The sequence below is a fragment of the Lissotriton helveticus genome, chromosome 12, assembly GCF_964261635.1.
Source record: "Lissotriton helveticus chromosome 12, aLisHel1.1, whole genome shotgun sequence".
Taxonomy (NCBI): domain Eukaryota; kingdom Metazoa; phylum Chordata; class Amphibia; order Caudata; family Salamandridae; genus Lissotriton; species Lissotriton helveticus.
Genome location: NC_136073.1, coordinates 77,229,988 through 77,248,486, shown reverse-complemented (window position 1 = coordinate 77,248,486; position 18,499 = coordinate 77,229,988). Strand labels below are relative to the sequence as shown.

Genomic DNA, 18,499 nt, shown 5'->3' with positions numbered 1-18,499 from the left:
CAGAGCAGGCCCGAGCAAGCAGGGGAGCCCACTGAAGTCAAAGAAGATCCTCAAGAGGACCCACACGCCGAAGGAACAGGAGTCCTAAGAGGACCTCGAGCATCTCATCAAAGATGCAGGCTCAAGGTGCAGAGGATACTGTGAGGACAGAGATCTTGGCAGGAAGAGATGTTGGAGGCTGTAGATTCTTGTAGCCAGAAGATCTCTGGAGGACAGCGTCATTAAGCTGTGGCAACGGCAAGCCAACGTGGTGCACAGGGGTGCTGTTCCAGCAGTTCCAACAAGGGATACTGGCTTCAAACTTGCTGAGAAGACAGTGCAGGCCCCGAGGGAGTTACAGAACTACCACCTGTGTTGCTGAGCCTTTCAAAGTCCATAGGACGTCAGGAGCAGCAGAGTGGTCAGCTTTGTTGTGGTGCCTGCAGATGCAGGGGAGTGAAGGAGTCACTCCAAGGGAGATTACTTTGGGTGTCCTTGAGGCCCACAGGCCTGGAGAAGAATCTGGATGAATCACAGGCACAGATGACACAGAAGACTGGCAGGAAGACAAGACCAGGAGCATCAGGATTCTTCCTTGATGCAGTCTTGGTTCTGAAAACAAAGTCAAACGAAGTCCAAAGTGCCCAGAGGGTAGAAGTTGAACTGGTTTCCAATCTGAATCTTGTTGTAGACTAATCTGAAGAGCCACCCACAGGTAAGCCCTGGAGTACCCTATGGAAATGGTTGGGATGATTCAGGGATCCCTCCCAGAGGAGGGGCTGGGCAGAGAGGAGGATACTCCCATGTCTTTTGTCCAGTTTCGCACCAGAGCGGGAACCACCGGCTCCCTGAACTGGTTCCAACTGGAGTATGCAAGAAGGGCTCCAAATATGCCCCTTCAAAGCAGTCTGGTGGTGCTGGCAAGCCCCCCACCCCAGCACACTTCACTAAGTCCTGTCTGGGAGGTGGTTGCACCTCCCTGTGACAGGAAACTTTTTGTTCTGCCTTCCCCAGCACAGCTTAGCAGCAGCAGGAGGGCAGAATTGTGTTTGTGGTCAGCAGCAGCACTAGCTTGCTGTGAGACCCTGATCGGCTAGTACAGGAATACAGGGGGGTTCCATAGGGGAGCCCCCCAGTGCATGGGATCCTACACCCAACGGTGGAATCAGTGTTTGCGTAGGACTCCAACATGTTTGATACTAAACATGACCGGTTTCGGTACAGCCAATATATAGTTAGACATCTCGTAATTGACTTGATGTCCACTATATATGTATAAAATGGCTAACCGCACTTACAAAGCCTAAAGAATCGACTCCTGGGTTTGTAGGGAGTGTCCTGCTCATGCAGGGCACCCTCACACATATAACCTAGCACCCTTCCTTCAGGATTGAAAGACCTGCCTTAGTGGTGACTTATAGGTTTTAAATACAGTGACCTCAGATATAAGGAAACCTATATCTTTTGTGAGTGGTGCTAGCACCAGCCCACACAGGCTGCAATGGTAGGCCTTTAGTCCCCGTTTGAGTGGTCTCTCATGGGTGCATATACATGCTTCAGCCCAAGGTAGACCTCTGGTGTACCTATGCCCTGGGTACCTTAGTACCATATACTAGGGACATAGAAGGGTACACCAGTAGCAAATTAGGAAGGTACCAAAGTACTTACTGTCGGGAGAGAAGTAAGGCAGGGCTGTGTCCTGGCACCCTTTCTTTTTACCTTGTATATTAATAACTTAGACCGGGTTCTGAGAGATGAGTGCCAGGACCTCCCGGCGGTAGGGAAGCGATCACTTCCTGTGCTCATGTATGCGGATGCAGTGCTTATGGCCCGCAAAAACAAAAAAAAACTTACCATAGTCAGATTCAGGGAACGAGTACAGTGAATGGGGTCACAATTAGCAGGATCACAGTCAGACTAGTCAAAAACAGAATGACACCAGCAAAAAGTGGGGGTACACATGAAAGCAGATCCTACTTTCCTACAGACAGCATATGTCGGCATCACATTTTTGAGAAACGCTATATTGATTAAGTAACAAGCGGCTTCGGCTTTCTACGCAGGACTCGTATAAATGTGATTATTATTGAAAGGTGTTTATCTGCTCATTTTGATGTGATGACATATGCAGTCCAAACTCTAGAAAGGGGACTGCTGAATTTATTAAATGCCTTTTGAGGTATTTGAAATTATGAAAATTAATTGGTTTTGAAGAGCTTAACCTAGCGCTGAAGAAGTCCCTTTGTTATGTTCCGAGGGTTACGAAAGTCTGTGGCTGATAGTCGTACTCCTGGGTAAGGATCCTCTTTGCCCAAGGCATTTATCGCAAACATTAGGATGAAAAATACATCTAATGGAGTATGGCTCTAGCCAGTGTCAGAGTTGTCCTGGATGTTAAAATCCTTTTCCAGTTCAGAATCCAGAAATTGGAAAGGAAGGCTTGCTTTCACCTTTAAAGGTTAAAAAGTGAGTGGTGTGGAAAAGACTGCTGCCGACAGTATCATAGACAAGGTCGCCACTCGAGATGAAACAATGGTCACCATTGACAGCGGTAGTAAAGAAATGCTTGATGTTGTCATTGACGATTATGTTTTCACAGACGTTTATGATGCCTGTCCCAATAGGAATGTCATCAACAGCAGTTTTTTTTTTTTTAGTTATTGACTTGAGAGTCACTGACGGGAACGGAATTTCAGTCAAGACATCAAGCGAGCTGGATTTTTTTGCAAGTTTTTGAGCAGGTTGGTGGTGTTACTGTCTGGAGCATTTTTCCGAACAAAAGCCAGTATTTTTCTCTAGGATGCAAGTCCAGATTTGGAATCTCCATGTTTCCACTTTTACGCCACCTTTGTCGGAGTGCTTGATGGAACACTTTTACTAAATCATCCCCAGGTGAGAGGGCATCGTCTTCGGAGGGTATTTCTTCTGTTCTAATATTTAAGAGTCACCAACAAACTATAAGTCCTAGTTCCCAAGGCAATGTAATTATACTTATAAGTCTGTGAACATCACTGGTACTACATTAATAACCCCAGCACACCTCTAACTATAGAGGTTGTAAAGATGTTCCAGTCTATTGCCATAATAAAATGCAGCCAAACTCTGTTTTACACATTTAGTACAACACAGGACTCACATTCACCAAAAAGGACAACGAAAAAATGTGTGAATAGCTAAGTGGCACCTCAGAGGCGCACCACCAATGGGACCCCTGGTTGGTACTCACCAGGATGGCCCTGTTCTCATCATCGGTGCCACCTAGCTTAAACGTAAAAGTGTCCGAAACCCAAAAAGGACAGTGAATGGTGCAACTTTGTGAGTGGGTCTAACCTTTTAGACTAGGTTCCAGTGCCGAGAAGACGCCGAACGACTATTCTCCACGGATGTAGAACGGAAGGGAGAAAGGATCCCGCTTACCAATGGGGGCTTTGATCCTATGTTGAATGTTCTTCCTCTTGGATGGTATGAGAGGAAAAACCAGCTAAAGGCACTCAAAACACAGTGTTTTTGGCAGTGACGGTTAAAAAATTTTGCCCTGAGGAAATTGCCTGATAGAAACCAAGGCAATGAAACATGTCGGCTGTAAGGAGGGTGTGAATCGATAGGTAGTATTCACATCTTGCTGTTTTATGTTTATGTGTTTACTGTCTGCAAAAATAGGAACGCGGGTAAAAGTTTGTTTGTCCTGTTTGCACAGTAACGTTGTTGTTATATGTTGAACGTTGTTAGTCTTTGTCACATATAAGTTTGTGTTCATTGCACCATTCACTGTCCTTTTTGGGTTTCGGACACTTTTACGTTTAAGCTAGGTGGCACCGATGATGAGAACAGGGCCATCCTGGTGAGTACCAACCAGGGGTCCCATTGGTGGTGCGCCCGTGAGGTGCCACTTAGCTATTCACACATTTTTTCGTTGTCCTTTTTGGTGAATGTGAGTCCTGTGTTGTACTAAATGTGTAAATCAGAGTTTGGCTGCATTTTATTATGGCAATAGACTGGAACATCTTTACAACCTCTATAGTTAGAGGTGTGCTGGGGTTATTAATGTAGTACCAGTGATGTTCACAGACTTATAAGTATAATTACATTGCCTTGGGAACTAGGACTTATAGTTTGCTGGTGACTTTTTGAGTGGAGGGCGTCCTAGCTCTGTCTTTCCCTCTTGACTCCCAGTATATGTGTGCTAATATTTAAGAGGCCAACCACCTCTCTTTATCCTTGAGGGTCTTTCAAGAAAAGGTATAGCAAAGTGAAGCCTAATACACTGCATAAAGGCAATAAATGCACTGAACATGTGGGTCATCAGTATTTATCTTTTTTTTAAACACAGACAGAGCAGGGCTTGAACAAATAGTTTTTTTTCTGTGAGTGATGATGAAAGTAGGTTTCATAGGAAAGGTCTCCACGGTCCATAAAAATGGTTGTTTCAGCAAATCACCCAAATACAACTTATGTTACACTGAAAGCTGAAGATGAGGCTGGCTAAGCTCTAGGGCAGAACAGAAAGGTATCAGGATAAGTTCAGTGAAAGGTTAGAGCAGAGCGCTTTTCAGGGACTCCCTCACACACAACCTGCAGTACAAATCTGAGCCATGGTGGTCTCTAGTGGGGAGTAGGAGAGCTTTGCACTTCCATCTCATTGCCCGAATTTTGGATTGTTTCAAATGAGATGGATGTGCTACTAAATACACCCTGCTGTTGAGGCCTATGGACATTTTAACACGGTTTAGTGCTATTTAAAGTTACCAGGAATTCCCAGCCTGATAACATGGAATGATTCAAGCATGTAAATATATGAAAGATCCAATGCTGGAGGCGAGCTGAGAAAAATTATAACTTGGGCTGCTTTTGCATTCACTGCAGTGGCTGTCACAACCTCCAACCCTCATTAGTTAATATCCATGACAGGCGTACATGAAACACCTGAAGTTGTGATGCCCTAATACTCGCAGCTCGACACATACCAACCTGTGGATGGCTGAGCAGGACCCAACCCTCTCATAAATTGTCACCCCCAGTAAGTCAAGACAAAAAAAGTCTATAGCTTTAGAAAATTACACTTCCAGCAACCAAAAAGATATGTGTTGGACTTATTGCCATTCTGCTGCTTCTTTGCTCCGAAAACCAAAATTCAGACGAAATAGCAGTGCCACGAGGATCACTGATAATAGTGACTAGGACACTGTGAAGACAGATTGTGTCTAATCCTAATAGCTCAGCAGTTATTTGTATGGGGTGCTAAAGGAAGAACATATTAAATAGAGTACCTTTTCAGAACTCCCTCCATCTCCAGTTTATTGTGAAGGGCACACTGATCAGAATTTTGTGCACTCACTTAGGGCTACTAGTTGCACAAGAAAGTGAAGAGCCAGAGAGCAATGTTCTCTAACCAACAGGCTGAAAATGAGATAGATCTAGCTATATTTGTATTGCGTAAAGCCCAAGATAGCACTGTGATACAGACTATAGACTATCAGTGCATTATCTGAACAAATATAGAAGACACAATCCAGGATACATATGAAGGAAGCCCAAAAGATTTGGTAATGTTTGTCATAACATTTTCAGGTAATGACAATTCATTCACCTGATTGGCCCTAAAACCACGGGTACGGAAAAATCCTTAACAGGAAAGAAGTGGAAGTAAAATTATCCTATCTGTAACAGATCCAGGTGGAAAATCGGAGTTTCAATCTTCAGCTGCAGTGGAACAATGTGGAGAAAAGCAGGGCTCAGTTAAAGGATTTCCTTCACACAACGTTAGTTACAAAATCTTAAATTAGAAGGTCACTCGGGAGAATACTGTTCCTGGTCCTAAGCATATCAAATCTACTGCCTGCAGTGCAGGCCCAAAGAGTGAAGTAAAAAGGCTACAAATGGTAGTGTGCTTAATTTAATTCCAGAGTTATGAAGGGGATACATTAAAAAAGGTGACACAAGATTCTACACAGATTCAAAACATAGGGCCTGATTTAGATCTTGGCAGATGGGTTACTCCATCACAATTGTGAAGGATATCTTATTCACTGAAACATATAAATCCCATAGGATTCAATGGGATTTATATTTCAGGAGACAGGATATCGGTCACCGCTGTGACATTGTAACCCGTCCTCCAAGATCTAAATCAGGCCCATAGGGGGAGACATTTAGAGCTCAAATATAACAATGAAGATTATTTTTCAACACAACTCTGAGAACAGTAGTGACTGCACACATCAAGGCATCTTTATGAACGAGGTAAAGCATTCAGGAATGCGGAGTAATGCAGAGAGGTTAGGTACAAAGAATTGAACAACCAAGAAATGGCATAATTAGGATGTTTAGAAGGAATAGTGTAAGAAGACAGAAGGTGATAGATGGTTCATGCTGACATAGGGTTTCTTCTGCTCACCGTGCAACGTGGACAGAGCCACTCGCCATTGGGGATCTCAGGAAGGGGTGGGTTCAGGCAATGAATGTGGTAGGAAGAGATGCAGGAGTCACAGCACAGCAGCTCTCCTCCATCCTTGCAGACGCGGCAGTACTCCATGTGATCATCCTCCTCCTCCTTCTCACACTCCTCCAGTTCTTCCTCATACTCATCATCCTCATCCTTGGCTTCCCACTGAATGCCTTCCTTTTCCTGAGGTTCGCAAGGACAGCACAAGAAATAGATTGTAAACGCTGGAAAGATTCTAACTCGTACATGCAGTAAAGAGCAACTAAGTATGCATTTCTTGTTACATACCTTAAAACGCTAGTGACATACATGTAAAATAAGGAAAACGTTACTAATCTGCAACATTCAATTTACAGCCTGTAGCATTGTGGATCCCATGTTGTGCACTCTCAAGTCACTGAGAGTTGGATTTGGATATTGCAAGGAGTTTTTTGTTGAAAAATGCTTGCAGTTTTGAGCTTACAGCAAGTGACTTGTGATTATACCCCAAATTCTCATAATAACCTGGACACTGATTCCATCTTAGAATTGTATTTGTTTCTCCATCAAGTTCTGCACTTGTATTGGAAATTAATACAGAAAAACTGTGGAATAGTGAACATTTTATAGCCTTACTACATCCAAGGATGAGGGAGGATGTATGTGCACTACAACATTACCAGATACAAACCCAGTGTCACAGGCATGTAAACGTTTCAATTTTCAGCACATATTACAGATCACATACTGTGCATTGACTGTAAAGCAGTGTAACTCCCTCTCTAAAGCAGACGCTTGCAGGAAGAAGAGGAGGTTGTGCTGAAAACTGTTGCCAGGACAGTTTGTTCAACATGCCCTACTGTTTTTCTTTTACGAATGTCATAAGCCAGATCATTAGATTTAGTACTTTGCACTCTGGATATAAGAGTTGTCCTTGTTTTTGGAAAAGTTGGCCTTCTAAGTAGAAGTTTTTAGATTCGGTTGAATGGACATATCACAGATGTTGGGCTCATGGAAGATGAGACAAGTTCATCTTCCGTGCCCAACAAAGGATTATTATGTGGAAAAAAAGTATATACAAAGATCCCTGACCAATGTATCCATAGATCATTCCCTAGAGATTGTGGTTGCAGAAACCTGAAGGTGTAGTTTGACATTTCTTGTTGAGCTTGTCAAAAACAAGTGCACTCATCAAGTACCTCGCCTTCAAAAGTAAATCGGTATCAACTTGTTGTTCATCTGCCACTTGTGCATTTCCTGACAGTTCCTTGCTACTGAACATGTTTGTAAAATGATGGAAAACATACATGTTTTATATATGTATAAATATACACCATCTCTGATGGGGAGGTGGGAAGGGGGATGTGAATCTGCAGCACAACATGCTACAAATGGATGCTTACAGGGTAAGTAACATTCTGCATTCATAGCATGTGTTGGCTGCAGATACACATGCTATGCATGGACTGTAAAGCAGTTTCCCTTTTGTAGTTGCTTTAGGCATCAAATGGTGCAGATGTTTGAAAGAGTATCCGTACGACTGTTTGTCCTACAAGGGACTGCTGCCTGGCTTGAACATCTACACACTAATGCTTTGTGAATGTGTGTGGATTTGACCAATTGTCTGCCTTACAAATGTCAGCTAACAGGATGTTTCTCAAGAAAGCCATTGAAGTACCTTTCATCCTTGTAGAGGGTGCTCGTGGAATGGTAGGTAATGTTCGTTTGACCTTTACATAACCAATTTAAATTGATTTCACAATCCATTTTGAAATTTCTGCTTTAGAGATGGATTTAATTTTTCTTGGATTTCAGCAGCCACAAAAAGATGTTGTGTTTTTTAAAAAAGTTTTGTCCTATAAATGTAATACATGAGTGCTCTTTTAACATTGAGTGTGAGAAGAGCCCTTTCTGCCAATGTCAGGCTTAGGGAAGAACACCGGTAAGTCAAGTGTTTGATTCAAATGGAAAGGAGAGATAACATTTAATAGAAATTTAAGATTAGTACAAAGTCTTACCCTATCCTGGAAAACCTGAAAGGCTCTTCTATAGTTGGAGCATGAATTCTGATATCTCTTCTTAGGGAAAATATAGCCACAGGAAAGCTACCTTTCAAGAAAGGAACTGCAAAGAAGAAGAATGGAGTGGTTCAAGAGGTTTAGGCATTAGTCTTGTAAGAACAATGTTTAAATTGCACGAATGTACCAGTGGTGGAATTATCCTTTTCAACCATTCCATAAAAGCTTTGATCAATGGTATACAAAAAGTGGCTGATGTTTACAAAGATGCAGGTAAGCCGCAAGTGGTGCAAGGTGCTTTTGTATGGAAGTGTAAGCTAATTGTGATATCTGAAGGCGTAACAGAACTGTACAGTAATGTACAAAACACTTCCACTTGGCTGCATAGCAAGCTCTTTTGGTTGGACCTCTTGCCTCCTTTAGAATGTCCCAACTTTCGGAAGGCAATTGTAAATATCCAGAATCTGGCACCCTGGCCAATTAGGCCAACATGGCGGTCGCACTTTAGTCCCGCTCGGCTGCTAACCCCTTAATCCGTCACATACCCGAGTTGAGCCATCATCTGACACCTCCTGTCGCACTGTGGGGCCCGTATTCCTGCACCGTTGCCCCTCCTGCTTTTTCTGGGCCCTTGGTGGGACAAGTGGCACTGTTGGGCCTTGGACGGGCCCCACCGTCACGTGGAGGGCACTACGGCAGTCCACAAGCTCACCATGCCTCACATCACCCTTTGCTCCCCACTGGGGATCCCACTGTGGTGATCGGCATACCAGGAGGGGCATATGGGGCAGACACTCGCCAGATCTGGGGACAAAAGAAACTGTGCAGCGACGTTGAGCACCGCAACAGCAATTCTCCCACAGTAAGGGCCTCACCTTGCAGCTGTCTGCTCGTTGGACTTGCGGGGGAACCACCCGCCCACGGCCGTGCACCCCGGTACCAGCCCGCTGGTCTGGCTGTGGGCCTGAATGGACTTTGGAGCTGGCAGAACGCACGGCCGCAGTTGGCGGGCCGCAGCGGCCTGAGGATTCTCATGGATTTGCGCCACTCCAGCCCAGATTCAGAAGATTCAGGGGGGGAGCCACAACTGGAGGAGTCTTAGAGGGCTCCGGTGATTAGAGGGGGCTTGGTCCCCTGCTGAGATTCCACACCGAGCCCAATCCAGGAGCGAGCCTGTCTGGAGTGGTAAGGTGCCTACTGCAGTCACCTGCCTGCGCACTCTGCAAGTGGGAGGGCCTTCTCTACTAGAGGCTTCGCACCGGTGGCCTAACGTATCATCCCAGACTCTGCTGTGCAACACTAGTTTGGACCAGGTGACCGGCGCAATGCTGTCTCCTGCACCTTAAGCTTTGCCTCCTGATCCAACCCCCACCTCCCTGCTGGCATCACTGCTGCTGCATCTCCGGACAGGGGGCTCCACCTTGTCTGTATGTCCTGGGTAGGGGTGCATCCTGGCAGACCACTCAACCTATTTCCTGCGAGGAACCGAGGCCACGTCTTCACGTCCTGAAGACACCTGCATCCAGTGGGACATGGCCTTGCAGCCCGGCCCGTGTTGCATGCTGTGCTGGGCCGGAGGGGCTCGCCGGGGACCCTCACTGGCCCTCCTTCACCTGGTCCAACAGGGGCAGAGCTCTGGGACTCTGGGGGGCTGTTGTTGTCCCGCCGCTGCTGCCCCTGCCAGAAGTGGCACCTCAGCCTGCGCCCAGTAGCGATTGCTGAGCACATCTAACCAAGGGGTCCCCCCAGGCGGCTTCTCCTCCGTCCTAACTAGGCACTCTACCAGTTCCTTGCGGCCCACCTCAGCTGCCACCTGCCAAGGCCAGTCATCCCCCTACTGCTCTGATGCTGTGGTTTTGCCAGAATGAGGAAGGACAGAGCAGCTCGACTGGGCACGCCCAGACGAAAATAGATCAATACATGACTGGCACATCTGGCGACAGCATGGACCCTCCGGATGGGGTCGGGTCTGCTTCCTCCACCACTGACCTTACAGTGATTCTGCAAGCCATCCAGGCTTTGCAAGCAGCTATAGAGACCAAGATCGGTGAGATGAGAATGGATATTGTGCTATTGCGTAAAGATCTCCGCAACGCCATGGCAAGAATCACAGAGGCAGAGTCCCAGATCTCCTCAACTGAAGATGATATTTCCTTAAAAACCAGGTCACCACTCTGCTCAATGGAACGGCGGGCCTCCACAGGCACATGGAAGATACATAGAACAGTTCCCAGCGCAACAACATTCGCCTGAATGGTTTCCCAGAGCGAGAGGAGAGGGCAGACCCGCAGCAGATGGTGGTTTACGTGGAGCACTGAATTAAGTGATGGATGCCAGCAGACTGCCTATCCGTGTGGTTTGCAATTGAAAGAGTGCCTCACCTCTGCCCATTATAGCCCGCATTCTGAACTACAGAGACAGAGATGCCGTTCTCAAAGAGGCCTGGCAGCATCCAGATCTTCGGTGCGGAGAAGCCCAAGTCCTTCTCTACCCATAGTACACCCACAAGGTCCAACAACGTAGTTAAACAAAGGTTGCGCCTGCTATTCCCTGAACGACTTCGCGTCATCAACCTCAATAAGTCTAATTTCTTTGACACTCCGGACTCTGCCTGGCAGTAGCTGACGGAGGAGCGCCAGCTTCATCGACCCACTTCTGCCTCCTCAACAACCAGAGGTCACCTTGGACCTAGGGGTCGCAGACACAGCCAAGGCATCACCGGCGTCCCAACCGCTCGTAAAGAGGCCATACACCGGACCCGTCGGTCTGGAGGGTACATTGGAAGGGCGGGTGGTCTCCCTGGTATGCACATATACCCCCTGCCTCCCTGCAATCGGGACGTAAGGGCCTCTTGTGCCTTCTTTCGGGCCTTCCACAGGGGCTTACTATCATAGGGGGCAACTTTAAAATGGTGCCGGACCCCGATTTGGATAGTACTGGGGTTCTGTCGACATCTCGCGGCCTAGCACCGCCGTCTCGCTGAATGGACCAGGATTCTGGGTCTCTGTGACTCGTTACCGGATAAGCCTCGCTTTTCTCCCCACCCTTGACTCTTGGTTATTGACCCAGGTCCAGAATTTACCCAGCGGAATTTCCGATCATTCCCCTTTGCTTCTCCACTCGAGAACCCGCCTCTGGGGCAGCATACTAAGTGGTGTTTAAATGCTTGACTCGCACAGGGCAAGGAATTTGTCCACTTCCATGGGTCCGAACTCCAGGGCTATTTCCACAACCATGAAGGCTCGGTTACACACGCAGGCACCCTGTGGGTCGCAAGTAAAGCGACTCTACGAGGTGCCGCCAGGAGTTATGTCAAAGCCCAGGATCGCTTCGCTCTTATCACCCGGCTAGAAGCCCAGGCATTGCTTCTTGAGCAGCAACTGGAGTCCTGCGTTAAGGCACGGATCACTTGGCATTTAAGACTAGTCCAAGAAGACATCCGAATACACTCTCTTGAGACAGCTAAACACCTCTGGAGGGCCCAGATCTATGGATGGGGTGCCAAAAATGGGAAACTGCTCTACTAGTTGGTCTCCTGACAGCACGCCAACAGGATTGTCCCCGAAATCCTAGACGGCTGCCCTCAACAGACCCACATTGAGATAGCCCAGGCTTTCACCCATTCTTACCGTACATTATACGCACGCCCGGTAGATAGAAACGCACCTCTGTCCGGATCCTTCCTTTATTTGGTCTCCCTTTCCAGACTGCCAGCAGCGGTGCTAGAAGACCTCTCATGGCGGAGGAAATTGGAGAGGCACTGCCCAGCATGGCACCGGGTACAACATGGCTATCCTATGGAATACTATGCGGCATTCCGTGAGCCCTTCTTCCCCATCTTTTATCGCTCAACAAAGAGGCTTGCGAGGAGGAGCTTCGCGCGCACCCAAGATGGTCGCGTGAGCACAGGGCTCCCGGACCCTCGCCACCTCCCTCGACTATCCTGTACTTTATCCTGGTTCGGACGACGGGTGTTTATTGGCACAGTTCTACTGATCATTTATCTGTTCCCAAAAACTTTTTTGGACTTCGGGGTCCAGAGCTACAGATCGTCGCAGTTTCTGGCCTGCTCCAGGGTGACGCCCCGAGCTATCTTGTCTGGCCTGCCGTCCAGTGAGTGAACAACAACGGACTGCCTGACTGGCATGGGCTGGCGACCGCTTTTGGTTTCGATTCCCGTCCGGAGATCAGCCTGACTTTGTTAGCTACGTAGACGGCCGGACGTGCCTATACTTTTGGTCTATCCGCTTCTGATGCCGATCTGTCGTGGCTTTCAGTTCTGAGACTGGCACCACCTTCGCCCTTTTGGTCCTGCATTTGCCACCGCAGTCACCATTTTCACCCGCCAACAGGCGACCCGTACGGGTCCAGGATCTAAGATGGCCACCAAGCCAGAGAGTGTGAGGTGCAAGACTAAACCGGGCGTTCGAGGGAGTGCTTTGCAAACGAACATTATGGACCGGTACACCCTCCCCAAGGGATCGCCGGGCGCAGCATCTAAACCCTCGACGGCAATGCCGGAGGACTCATCGATTGAGGAAGAGCCCTCGTTGCGGGATCTCATGGGCGCCATTACCGGTATGAAGGCTTCGCTGGGGCAACAATATGAGGCCTTGACTCTCAAACTGGATACTGTGTCGATTGATGTCAATCTGATCAGGGCGGATTTGGCGAAAACAAACGAAAAGGTCAAGTCCCTGGATCTCAAGACCACTAGCCTGGTCACTGACGTCTCTGACTTACAGGCTGAAGTCGGGAATCTGCGGAAAGCTAATGACTATTTCTCTGGGCGCCTAGAGGACTATGAAAGCCGTGCCAGGCGCAACAACATCCGCCTGATTGGGGTCCCGGAATCATCGACTGCTGCCTCGACGGACTTATTGGTGGAAGACCTGGTGCTGAATCACTTGGCGCCCAAGGGTCTCAGCAAGTTTTTCGCTGTCGAGCGTGCACATAGGATCCCCGGCGGCACACCTAAATCGGGTGCTAACCCTCGACCCATCATTGCGAGGATCTTTCATTTCCGGGACAGAGACGCTATCCTGCAGGCTTCGAGGCAGTCTGGTCCCATTGCCTTTGAGAACTCTACTGTCAGCTTCAATCCGGACTTTACACAACAGGTCCAGAAAAAGAGGCTGGGGTTTCAAGGGGTCAAGAAGAGACTCCGGGAAAGGTCTATGAAGTATGCCATGCTCTTCCCGGCCCGTTTGCGGGTGGTTCATAGGGATCGTACTTTTTTCTTTGACCATCCTGGGGTCGTGAGTGACTGGCTTGACTCGCTGCCTGCGGATCAAGAACCTTTTGAGGACTCTGGCAGATCGGATCGGGCGGACGGTGGCCCGACGGAGCAGGAGTAGATGTCGACTTTGACCCCGTACCCTTCATGTTAGCTTTGAACTGTGCTATGCTGTGTCATTAATGTTTGCAAATATTAGTCCTTTTAGGGGTGGGTGGGGGGTGAGCGGGTCCTTTCTCCTCCTGGGTTTTCTTTTCGTAGATTAGTTGGGTGGTTGGGCAACAGGCACACTGCAAGTTTATGGGGCTTTTTGGTCTTCAGCAGGGGTGCGGGGTGGGGGGTATAGTTGTTTTGGCATTGTTGGGGGGACTGGATTGTTGGTTTGAATTTTATTGTTATTTGCAAGGCGAAGGAAAGGCAAACTCCTGTTTTATGCAGTTGCTTTGGGTGTGGGGCGGGGAAGGGGCTGAATTCGGAGATGGGGGGTAGGGGACTTCAGATATTGTGTTGGAACGTGAACGGGTTGGGGGATGGGATCAAGAGGAGGGTGGTGCTGCAATTGCTGAAACGTTTGTCTCCTGATGTTGTCTTACTGCAGGAGACTCATTTGCTCGGCAACAAGTGCTACGCTCTGAATAGGCGTGGTTATCGCCTTGTAGCGCATTCAGGTTTCACTTCAGGCTCCAGAGGGGCGGGCATTCTGGTTCAGACCTCCCTCCCCTTGGCCATTGATGATGTCATACTGGATGATAAGGGACGATACGCCGCCATTGTGGGGCGCTGGGAAGGGAAGGTTCTTATTCTGCTTTCCGTGTACGTGCCCCCGGGCCTCCAAGCCACCACATTCGCGGATCTGAGTGGACTTATCCTGGGTCTCCCCGAGGGTCTGCTTTTGGTTGGGGGTGATTTTAATGCGGTGGTCTCGGGGATGTGTGACCGTCACCCTCCCAGGGAACTGCCGAAGGCCCAGACTTGGTTGAGTGACTTCCTAGAGACGCTGGGGCTCACTGATTGCTGGCGCTTGCTTCACCCGGGGCGGTTGCAATATACCTATCATTCTGGTGCTCATGGTAGTCTCTCGAGGTTAGATCATATATTGCTGCCCTCGGCCCATGCATCCCTCATACGGGAAGTTAAACATCTGGCAAGGGGTGTCTCGGACCATTCTCCGCTTTGGCTGGTGGTTGATGCACGGCAGGGTTCGGCGGGCCGAGTGGCTCCGATTAACCCCTGGTATTTGAAGGACCCCAGGGTCAGGGCTGAGCTGGTTAAAACACACGATTGTTATTTTGCGGAAAATGTGGGCTCTGTTTCCTCCCCAAGTTTACTTTGGGAAGCTTACAAGACTGTCATTCGTGGCCAGGCCCTCTCGTTGATTGGTAGCGTGAAGTTGGCCAACCGTGCTGAGATGGTTCGCCTTGAGGGGGAGGTCACAGCCCTGGAGGGGTGCTTGGAATCTGAGGTCACCGCTGAGGGGTTACATCTATTGGAGTTGAAACAACATGAATACAGGGCTCTGGTCACGGAAGCTGCTAAGGAAATGGGAAGGGAACAGCAGGGCCGTCTGTATGATGTGGGTGATAAGGCTGGGAAATTACTTGCTTGGGTGGATAAGAGGGAGAATGCAAGTCGTGTCGTCCCTGTGATTGTTGCGGAGAATGGAGAGTGTTGTACTGACCCTGCTGATATTGTCACATGTTTTGCTGATTACTTCCGCGAGGTGTATTCCCAGGTGTCTGATCGATCTGAGCAGGACTCCCACCTGCAATTGCGGGATATTGCACTTCCCCGATTGCCTGACATTGATAGGGATGCTCTGGATGCGCCGCCTACTGTGGACGAGATTGCCGCTGCTGTCCGTTCGGTCCGATCCGGCAAGGCTTCGGGCCCTAATGGACTCCCCATTGAGCTATATAAACTACGCCCGGACACGCTAGCTCCACATCTGCGCTCTATGTTTCTCGAGTCTTTGGAGGTGGGTTCTCTCCCACCAGACCAGAGACTGGCCACTATAGTCGTCATCCACAAAGATGGTAAACCTCGGGATCGCTGTGCCTCTTTTAGACCCATTTCGTTGATTAATGCTGAGCCTAAAATCTTGGCCAGGCTGCTGGCGACGCGTTTGGCGACTGTCATTGGGGACCTGGTTCACCCTGATCAATCCGGCTTTATACCGCATCGCAACACGGCGCTTAACCTCCGAAGGTTGCATGGCGTCTTGGCACGAGCCGAGATGCTACGTGAGCCCGCCATCTTGGCGTCCTTGGACGCTACGATGGCGTTTGATACGATTGAATGGCCGTATTTGTGGGCGGTTCTTGCCAAGTTTGGTTTCGGTCCGGAGTTTGTTCGGTGGGTCAAATTGCTTTACGCCGGTCCCATGGCTCAGGTGGTGGTCAATGGTCGGGTCTCTGCACCCTTTGCACTGGGCAGGGGTACGCGGCAGGGCTGTCCCCTGTCCCCCTTGTTGTTTGCCCTCGCCTTGGAACCGCTGGCGGCCTGGTTGAGGTGGGAGCCGTCCCTGAAGGGCATTAGATGGAATTCGGAGTTTGAGGACCGTATATCTCTCTATGCTGATGATATTCTGCTGTATCTCACATCTACCCGTAAATCCCTCATTGTACTGTTCGATGTCTTAACGTCCTTTCGCAAAAACTCGGGTCTTGTCATCAATTGGTCGAAGTCCTGTGTATACGTCCTGTCGGGAGACGCCCCTCTTCTACCAAGTGGTTGTCCTATCGCGATTGTGAGAGATGGATTTAAATACCTAGGCATTTTTATCACTCTGAAACCTGAACTGCGGTTTGACCGGAACTTGCTGCCCCCTCTTCAGCGCCTTCGGGCAGATGTCGTCGCTTGGGGGAAACTCCCTCTCTCTCCCCTAGGTAGAGCGGCATTGTTTAAGATGATGTCACTGCCCCGCTTCCTCTACGCATTGCAAAACACACTTGACGTTGTCCCGGCTAAATATTTCCGTGAGGTTGAGAGTTTACAGAGACAACTGGTGTGGGGGGGGTAGGCCCCGGATCGCCATCGCTAAACTGTCGCTCCCGTGGTACGACGGTGGAATTGCTTTGCCTGATATCCGTCGCTACTATTGGGCGTCTCAATTGGGGGCAATAAATCATTGCATGTATGGCCCTTTGGCGAATCCGGCCTTCGAGATGGACAAATGGTTGTTACCGGGGGGTGACTATAATAGAGCCCTCTACTCGAGGATCACCCCTCGAAACGTAACGGGCCCCACTAGGACGGCTGTCCAGGTGTGGAGACATGCTTCCATGGCGCTTGGGTGGACTGATAAATTGACTCGTGCCACCCCACTGTATGCATCCAATAGACTTGGCTCTCTCTGGCAGTCGAAGGGGTTTGATAGGTGGGACTTGATAGGTATCAGCAGGATTGATGATGTTTGGACTAAGGGGAGAATGAAGACGTTTGAGGAATTGAAAACCGAGTACGCTCTGAGCGATCGCAAATTTTTTCGCTATGCGCAGGTCCGCCACGCGGTGCTCTCGGTCTTCCCTTCGGGTGCGGAGATTCCGGAGTCGTCCCCGCTTGAAGACAGGGTACTAGACGGACATGTTCCTGATAGCACGATTTTGCTTATTTATAAAAAATTGATCAACTCCAGGTCTGATCTCCTGTTTCGCCTTAGAGAGGTCTGGATTGGTGATGGGCTGGAGCTGGACGATGAGGACTGGCAGGCGGCGATCTCCTCCCCTAAAGAGGTGGCCATCCAGGCGCGCCTTAGATTTGTGCAACTTAAAATCCTGCATAGAGTGTATGTGACTGGTCCCCGTTTGGTACACATGGGCTTTTCTGTGGATGGTTTGTGTCGGCGTGGATGCGGTCTCCTGGGCACCTTTTTACATATCGTTTGGGAGTGCCCTGAGATAGTGCGATTCTGGACCAGTGTGCATGAGGTGATGAATGAGGTTACGGGGGTGCGCTCGATGCCGGAGGCTAGGAGATGCTTGCTGAATGTATGGGAACCGAACGACTACTCCGTATCGCAGCTTCGATGGGTGACCTTGGGCAATATGGTCGCCATAAAAGACATTGCGCAACTGTGGGGTGCTCAGGGACCACCCGGGATTCGGAAATGGAAACAAAACATGGACTGGTGCATGTTCAGGGAAAAAACTGTATATATTTCCCGGGGTACCCCCCGAAAATGGGGGAAGATATGGACTCAGTGGAACACTTACCGTGGCGATATATGTACCCCCCCTCTTCCTGACCCAGATGTTGCACCTACGTCCCCGTAACCCGAGGGTTCCTCCACCTCTTACTGTGTATTGGATACATTTTGTTCCTTCTGCCCCCCCCATGCGAGACTCTCTCTTGATGGAAAATACGCTCAATGGTTGACCTTCCCGCTCCCACACCATGTAATGCAACGTTATTTATATTGCTGTCTTCTTTTTCTTTGTTCCTTGCAAGTTGTTTGTGTCTGTATTTATAAAATTAATAAAAAGTTTCAAAGAAAAAAAAACAAAGAGGCTTGCCACATTGGATCCTTCCTGCTGGAACTGGCCTCCACTACTGCCATTGTAATACCTAAGATGTAGCCCACGTCCATGACATTCGCGGCCTATAAACTAATCTCGCTCCTTAACTACGAGGTCAAGATCTTCGCTTCCATATTAGCCAACAAACTTAAACAGGTTATACACGGGCTGGTGCAACCGGACCTAGGCGGCTTCATGACATCCCACAGCAAAAGACACTGTATCCACTGGCTTCACATGGTCGTGGCCCAACGTTACCGACTTCCAACCGACCTAGCCTTGCTTCTCATTGACTTTGAGAAGGATTTTGATGTGGTGTAAGGGACTACCT

The 18,499-nt window shown here is 48.8% G+C and overlaps 1 protein-coding gene across 8 annotated transcripts in view; it reads right to left on the bottom strand.

Annotated features, from left to right (window-relative positions):
* CHD3 (chromodomain helicase DNA binding protein 3) overlaps window positions 1-18,499 on the bottom strand; it is a 1,139,027-nt gene that overhangs the window by 822,025 nt on the left and 298,503 nt on the right. For all 8 annotated transcript variants that reach the window (XM_078670235.1, XM_078670239.1, XM_078670240.1 and 5 more), the window contains exon 9: window positions 6,374-6,604. In XM_078670235.1, the coding sequence (XP_078526361.1) occupies window positions 6,374-6,604 (231 nt within the window). The remainder of the gene's footprint in view (window positions 1-6,373; window positions 6,605-18,499) is intronic.